The 8,351-nt window shown below is 38.8% G+C and overlaps 1 protein-coding gene across 1 annotated transcript in view; it reads right to left on the bottom strand.

Annotated features, from left to right (window-relative positions):
• Larp1b (La ribonucleoprotein domain family member 1B) overlaps positions 1-8,351 on the bottom strand; it is a 92,523-nt gene that overhangs the window by 49,828 nt on the left and 34,344 nt on the right. The window contains 7 exon segments of the mRNA XM_021196315.2: positions 2,551-2,661; positions 2,663-2,748; positions 2,750-2,789; positions 2,791-2,861; positions 7,091-7,141; positions 7,144-7,187; positions 7,190-7,267. Of these exon segments, the coding sequence (XP_021051974.2) occupies positions 2,551-2,661; positions 2,663-2,748; positions 2,750-2,789; positions 2,791-2,861; positions 7,091-7,141; positions 7,144-7,187; positions 7,190-7,267 (481 nt within the window).

Raw genomic sequence — 8,351 nt, 5'->3', positions numbered from 1 at the left:
AAAATAATAATAATAATAATAAAAGAAACCCACATTCTTGACTATTCTCCCCTGCCAACAAAGTACACAATTTTTCTTTCTTTTAAGGCAACCATTTGATGATGAAAGGCATCTTACTAGAACCACCAACACTGTCTGATCTCTGGGGTTGTTTTGTTTTGTTTTGTAGTTTCTGCAAGGTTGAACTTCTCAATCTCTGCCCACCACCATCAATAAAATTCCACAATGATCTTCCAGAAAGCTCTGGCATTTCACTCTTCTAATCATTCGCCTTGAATACCTTTAGAGACTCTAAGATGTCCCATCATCTATCATGTGGCTATTTCACTGGTCTTTAGCAATAAAGATACGTGAGCCTGCCACTGTCACACTGGCTCAACACAGCTTATGGACCACGAATACTTTTTCATAAAAAAATGCCTTGTCATCTTGGCATGCTCTCCATTCTACCTAACCAGCTGTCAGGTTTCTGACATACCTGATTCTCCTCTCTATCGATCAGGGCTCAAATGTAGTTCTCATTTCCATATTTCCTGTGCTACCAGTTTAAGTCAGACTACTGTTCTCTATCTTCTAAAGGGACAGCCTGTTAAGAGCATCCTGCCCATCTGACATAAGGAACAGAATGATCTTTTAGAATTAAAAATAGGATCGTGTTACAGCCATGTCACAGACTACAGAGCCTAGTCTGCCTTCACAGCCATCATCTTCTTATAAGCTATGAGCAAACTGACTTCTCAGTGTCCCCTTTCAGATCCTAGATGCTTTACTGACTCCTCCTCCTGGACTACTTTCCCTGCTTTTTACACGGCTTGTTCTTACTTTGTCTAATCTGACATGTTTATTCTACTAGAACATTGATCATTATCATCTGTGAGTGGTTACTGCTAATTGTGGGCTTATTTTAATGTCTGTTCAGTTTCAAATCCTCCTATCTTATGCCTAGGGACACTCTGGCAATCAATGACTATGTTATTCAGCTGACCCACTAATGGAATTAGAAATTGCACATGCAGCACAAAGTCAGAACCAAGGACAGTGATTACAGCATGGAAATAGCCTCAATCATGCTAATCGCTAATCATCTACCACCAAGCCACAGTCCTTTTCTATTTTGAGGCAGAGTTTTGTGAAATTGATCAGGCTAGACTTTCACTTGCACTACTCCTGCTGGGAGTACTTCCAAGTAGCTGGCATACTACAGGCCTATGCCACCATGTCCAGCAATTAGTATATATTTCTTTCTTTTTTACTTTTTCTTTTCTTCCCCCTCCCCCCCTTTTTTTTTTTTGGTTTCTCTGTGTAGCCCTGGCTGTCCTGAAACTCACTCTGTAGACCAGGCTTGCCTTGAACTCAGAAATCTGCCTGCCTCTGCCTCCCGAATGCTGGGATTAAAGGCCTGCATCACCAACGCCTGGCTATATTTATATTTCTGTTACACAAATGATCTCAGATAAACATCAAGTCTTGAACCAAGCATCAGAAATGTTAACAGGGTGGGCAAGATGCTTAGCAAGTAAGGGTGCTTGCTGACATGCCTAAGGAGCTGAGTTCAATCCTCAGAACCTATATGGAAGGAGAATCAACTCCTTCAAGATATCCTCTGATTGCTACACTTGCATTGTGACATGTGTACATGTCCCTCCACCCTCTCTCTCAATGAATGTGTTTTTATGAATAAAACCCTAATATCTAAACTTCATAAAAACATACTTCTTGGTCTGGAGAAGATGGCTCAACAGTTAAGAGCAATTGCTGTTATTTCAGAGGATCTGGGTTCAATCCCAGTACCCATATGGCAGCTCACAATTGTCTGTAACTCCAGTTGCAGGATCTGACACCCTCACACTAATGCACATAAAATTAGGTAAATTTTTTTAAAAAGTCTTCTTTCCCACAGCAGCAGAAAACTGTCCAAGCTTTAAGTCATCGTCATGATATATCAGAGGCATGTTCTCTAAAAAGGCAGTGACTAAAAGCAATAGTGAAACTTCCAAGGTCATGCCTCTTGTTCACACCAAGCCCATAATAGGCCATCCCCTCTATTCAACCACTAGCTTTTCTTTCTACAACTGTTTTTTCTTTTCTAAATTCACACTCCTGTTTGAGGTAACATCTCCTCATTGTTCTATTACTCAAATATTTAACTTTTGCAGTCTCTCCAAAAATGTTATTAGCAGAAAAAGAACCCCTTATATTCCTAGAGTCTGTGGTGAGATGCGAGAGAATTAGAATGAGTACATCAAGTAGGCCTGTCCATAGTAACTTTTTCATTCCTTCATTAGAAACTGCACTTTTCCCCACAAGCTTTAGTCCAAATATTTTTTGGTGATGAAAGTATTCATTATATTATCATTTAAAATTACTCCTTAAAGGTTGTGATTATCAAACATTTGCATTATGTATATCTATATATTGGGTATAATTTATTTATACTCAAAATGTATGAAATAAACCCCTAAGCTTAAGAAAACAAGCAACATACTATCAGCTGTACCACGCTGCCAGGAATTGTTACATTTATGGCTTTGTGTGTATTTTCACTGTCACAGAGCCTGTTCACAGTAATACAAGCTATCACTGATACTTCAGCAAGTTCTGATTGTTTGTGATACATGTGTGCCTGCTTGGTTTCCTCCATGATGCTTTCTCACATAAGGCTGTCTAAGTTACAATCAAAATCTTGTTTAAATCTTGGTCAGTAAATTCATAATCTGAATCATAATCAGACCAACCAACCAGTGTGTTTCTTCCTTTCTGTCTGTTCTGTTTCTTCATCAAGCAAAAAGTAGTTTTTCTTGTTCTGGTTCCTCTGGCAAATTTAGATGATCTGATGTCTCTTCAGATACAGATGTTGATTCCTGAAGAAACAACGTAGTATTTTATATATGATATTAAAAAACTTTTATCCCTATAAAATATTATTTTTATTTATTTTTCTGAGGAAAAATGTCCTATAAGAGTGTTATCCAACACGAGTATACTCAATGATCAGATTAGTAGGCAAATTCTAATAGAGAACTAAGCAACTGTTCTGGTTGGACTTGAAACACACACACAAGGTTGAGTAAAAGGATTGATACAGACTCCCTAAATTTGGGGTGGCCCTTACTTCATCTGCCACAAGGCACTGACTCACTGAGCCACAAGGAAGCAAGGTCGTAATGAGACCTGATGCTCTCTTCTGGTGCTTCTGAAGCAGCTAATGTACTTACATATAATAAATAAATCTTTAAAAGAAAAAAGAAAAAGAAAGCCTTTTAGGATTACATAGGAAGCTCTCCATGGCCGAGCCTTCGTATATAATGATGCACAATGTATGTGTACAATGTGTGGGGCTGTTTTCATATTAAATCTGCTCTAATGCTGGTTCACTTCCTTGTGTTCATGTAAAATAGCTATGGTTGATGCAACATGCCCAAGCTTCAGCTCTGAAGATCCTTCTGGCAGAGCCTAACATCTAGTCTGTTCTAAATTTGAGCACACCAAACACTTCTGCTTTGCTGTCACATGCCACTCTCGGACCCAACTTTACCTTTCAGCTTCATATGCCTAGAACAAAGTAATCCCTTTCTTTCATAATTCTTAGTCATGTCGATTTGTAGTCATTAGTTGACAAGCTGAGCCAAGCATTGCCCTTGAAAAACTGTCTATGTGTGAATATACTTAATAAGATTCAGGATATATTGTGTGTGTACACATATACATGTTTGTATACATGTGCGTGTTTCGGTCAGAAATTGTCCTCCTCCTTATTTAATTATTACTAATTGTTGAATTCAAACAAATTTTTCAGGGTTTCTCCTTTTATTTATTTTTATGTTTATGGGTTCTTTTCCTGCTTTGTTATGTTTGCACTACATATGGGCAGTGCCTGTAGAGGCCAGAAGAGGGCATCATAGACCATGGAACTGGACTTGAAAATGATTGTGGGTGCCTGGAGTCAAACTCAGGTCCTCTGGAAGTGTAGCCAGTGATTTTAATTGTTGAGCCATCACTCCAGCCCATCCACTTTATTTTTCGAGACTCGAATTGCACCTGGAGGTTGAGGTTCTGGTTAGATTGATCCTCCTATCTCCATCTCTCCAGAACAAGGGTTACAGGTACACAACACCATTCCTAACGTTTTACATGGTGCTGGAGATCTAAATTCAGGTTCTAATAATCACAAGGCAAACCCTTTATCAACAAAGTCATCTCCTTAGCCTAGGTCCTCTGGAAGAAGACCAGCTCTTCTGGGTCAACTCCCAGTACCTACTTAGTACCTACTTAGTAGCTCAAACCAAATCTAACTCCAGTTCCAAGGGATACAATAACCTTTTCTGTCCCCCGCAGACACTGCAAGTATGTGGTGCACACATATGAGAGAGAGAGAGAGAGAGAGAGAGAGAGAGAGAGAGAGAGAGAGAGAAATCCTGAATATATTTTTAAAGACTATATGTAGGGTATATGGGGGTGGGGGGAGCCTAAATAATCAAACACCAACCTTTCAACTTGTAGGCAATGCTTTTGTATTGAGCTAAAAGGTAAGTTCGGCAGCTAAAGGCACTTGCCTCCAAGTCTGATGATTTGAGTTAAATCCCCAGGACCCATACAGTAGAGAACTGACTTCCTTCCTCATATTCTCTTCTGATCTCCATACCCATGCCCTCCACTCATTAAATTTTTTTTCAATAGATTTTTATTTTAGGTTGAAAATAACCTAACTACATGCTTATGTTCAATAATGGTATACAATAATGTATAAATAATGTGTAAAATTCACTTAACAATGAATAAAATGAGGTCAAGAACTATGAGTTTCTAGGAAGCACAAAGTACATGAGATTATACTGATGACACAAGAACCAGCAACCAGCCAGTATTACAGCAAAGAAGACAGAAGACACTCCTCTCACTATGATCCTAGAAAGCTTTCAAATGGAAAGAAGCACAAAACCAGGAATGGACAGTGGGCAGCGATTAAAGAGAAGCATTTTGGAAACCAACTGCAAAGCAGCTTCCTTTCCTTTACTTAAGAACACGAATGAAGCTTTAACATCTGTTCTCATGTAGTCAAGCAGGGGTAGAAGGATAAAATACAATCTCATCAGTAAACAAGAGAAACTAAGCATACTATCAGAGAGAAATACTACTCGTTCTTGCAATGGCTGAGATCCAGAGTCAGCAAGTCTCTGTAGAAACTCAGTCAAGAGTATGGGCTGTATCTGACATTCATGAAAGGCTCAGCGGGCTGTATTCACAGCCACAAGACAAAGTCTACAACTTAACTAATACTGGTATGAGTCACAAATCAATACCCATAATTATTGAGGGACAATAAATATTCTGAAAGAGAGGACTTCAACACACAAAACTGATAGAACAGAGCCGGAGAGATGGTTCAGTAGGTAATACCACTTACTAGCAAGCCCTAGGACTTGAATTTGATCCCTAAACTGATGACTAAAGTTGTTCTCTGACACTCCTTATTATATAAATTATCAGTTTTAAGATGAATTATAATCTCATATGCTACTGGAAAAACAGACTTTGAAATGTAGGCATTTTAGATATGGAAGGGGATATCAAAATAAGGAATAGTAATGTTTTCATGCCTTAGTATAGAACTACAATTCCCTACAAATACCCAGGAAGGTTGTAAGAGATCAGAAATGACCATGTCCAACTGTTTCAGGGGCTGGGATGTAGTTCAGTGGTAGAGCACTTGCCAGGTATACTCGAAGCCCTGATTTGTATCTTTAGTATTAAAATAAAAGAAAAAAAATTCTCTTCTTTCCTTCCTTTTTTCCTTCTTTTTTCCTTTCTTCCTTCCTTCTTTCCTTCCTTTTTTTTTTTTTAAGACAAGTTTTCTCTGTGTAGCTCTGGCTCTCTTCAAACACACAGAGAACTGCCTGCCTTTGCTGGGATTAAAGGTTTGCCTTGCTTATTATGGTTTCTTCAATCAGCACTGTTGACTTTGGACTTGGTGATACTTTAGAACACGTGGGGCCCTTAGAGCCCCGTGGGTCATCAGCTGGGCTTCTGGCATCCACCAGACACAGAGTACACCCCTTCCCCCACTAAAACAAAAAGTGTTTGCTGACCTAGACACATGCAGTCTTTGAAATCCCAGCTTCATCTCTGTACCTCTGGTCTCAGGATAAAGAACCTAGTTTATAAGCCTTTAAAATTCCAGCATTTTTTTCTTCCCACAGTTCAGCCACATATTTTTGATTACCTTTCCTTGAGAGCTTACCTTCCGCATCTGAGCATCCAAGCAGCACTTATTCTAAACTTTAATGAACTTATTTTGCAGTAATTGTAAGTTCACATATCTGTAAGAGATGGTAGAACTGACCCATCCTTCACCCACTTTCCCCATTCTATAATAATAAGCACTCTATAAAACGACTGTACCCATCACAGGACAAGTTACTCACACCCACATAAGTCCACAATTTTACTTGTTTTCCAACTTCTAATTGTACCAAGTAGTAATTCAGCTAAAGTAACAACATTTTATAGTAAGTTGTGTATCTGTCAACAATCAAAAAATACAAGATAGTTTCCTCTGGCCTGTTTACAATCATCTGTTTATTTTTTAAAGTAATTCACCCTAACATGCTGAAGTCTGCAATGTGCCTTAAGAGCCTTAGGAATAATTATATTATTTCAAATTTTGGAAAATGTTAAACATTAGAAAAATAGAAATATTATTCAAATTTAAACTAGTCACTTAGGAAAAAAATTAGTAATAAAGAGCAAGTCAAAACATTTTCACATTATGTTAAAAATAAAAGATAAATCTTGGAGCTCTAGAGATGGCTCAGTAGTTAAGAGTGCTGGCTGCTATTTCAGAGGACCTGGGATCAATTTCCAGCACCCACATGGCAGCTCACAACTGTCTGTAACTCACACAGTCATACAGATATACATGCAAGCAAATCACTATATGAAATAAAAATTTTTAAAAAGTAACCCCAAGTTTCTCTTGAAGGCCACAATTCCAATTTCTAAAACCTTTCGAAATCTACATATATGACAAACAGAAAATTCCTTAATTATAAACTCTACCCAAGGCACACATTCATTGGGTTTGTACACTTACGTTCAGTGTCACTGGGGACAGGCGATGATTCACATTCACCCTCATCAGAACCCTGGTTCTGAGTCCAGGTCAGGTAAGCTGGTAGACAAACCTCTGATATCACTTGGAGGGTATTTGTTTCTGTATTTTTCTTTGGGGCAAGTGGACTTTCAATTCTTGTAGAGTTTGGGGTATAAACTAAAGTTTTAAATCAGTTCTACAATTAAAATACTGGTTCTTCTTACCCGTAAACTATACTTCATCTTGCCTTAATATGGACTTCTCCTGCACAAAAACATGATAATCAATTTCAAAACCTTTCCATGGTTTTCAAGTATGAAAGGCTTTTAACTATTCAAAAGGAAAGCCATTGAATGAAGGAATTTCACCAACACCTATACAGAACATCACAATCAGCTTTAAGAATATCTGAGTCACCAATTATGATGGTCACTCCACGTGAGGACCAAAACTGTGAAGTCTTCAGCCTGAACATTGAACTATAAGATTTTAACTGCTATTAAGTCACAGATAGTTTAAATGCATATGATTTCCTGACTGAAAAAGATCTAAACTACAGTAGCTATTACTCCTACATTCACATTCCCTGTATGAAAGACAGTGTGCCCACTTACTGCACACTCTTGTAAGACTGCAAAACACATGTCACCACAGTAAAGCACACAGCTCCAACAATAACATCTAACCCTTTCAGAATTTCAAAGGCCTTTCTTGAGGTTCTTTGCAGGCCTCAGCATCTACATGGTAGATCACAGAGATTTATATCAGTTTGAGGGTATCTGGCTCCCTCTCTGATCGCCACCAGGCACATACATGGTATACATGCCTACAGGCAGACAACATACACAATAAAAGTGAATGATCTTTTTTAAAATTGAGACATTTTTCTGGTCTTAACAGTCTCAATTAATCTGGACCCCCAAGATCTCTCAAACACTGGACCACCAAACAGACAGCATACACCAGCTGATATGAGTCTCCCAACACACATACAGCAGAGGATTTCCGGGTCTGGGTTCAATCAGAGAAGATGCACCTAACCCTCAAGAGACTGGAGGCCCCAGGGAGTTTAGCGGTCAGGTGGGGTGGGAGGTGGAGACATCCTCATGGAGATGGGGTTGGGGCGGAGGTGTGGGATGTGGAACAGTCATGGAGGGTGGGGTGGATAAAATCTGGAGAAGAGAGAGAGAGAGAGAGAGAGAGAGAGAGAGAGAGAGAGAGAGAGAGAGAAAGGGAAAGGAAAGGAAAAGAAAAGAAAAGA

This window comes from Mus pahari, chromosome 4 (genome assembly GCF_900095145.1).
Source record: "Mus pahari chromosome 4, PAHARI_EIJ_v1.1, whole genome shotgun sequence".
Taxonomy (NCBI): Eukaryota; Metazoa; Chordata; class Mammalia; order Rodentia; family Muridae; genus Mus; species Mus pahari.
Note: the sequence above shows the minus strand (reverse complement) of the source record. Positions and strands in the feature narration are given on the sequence as shown.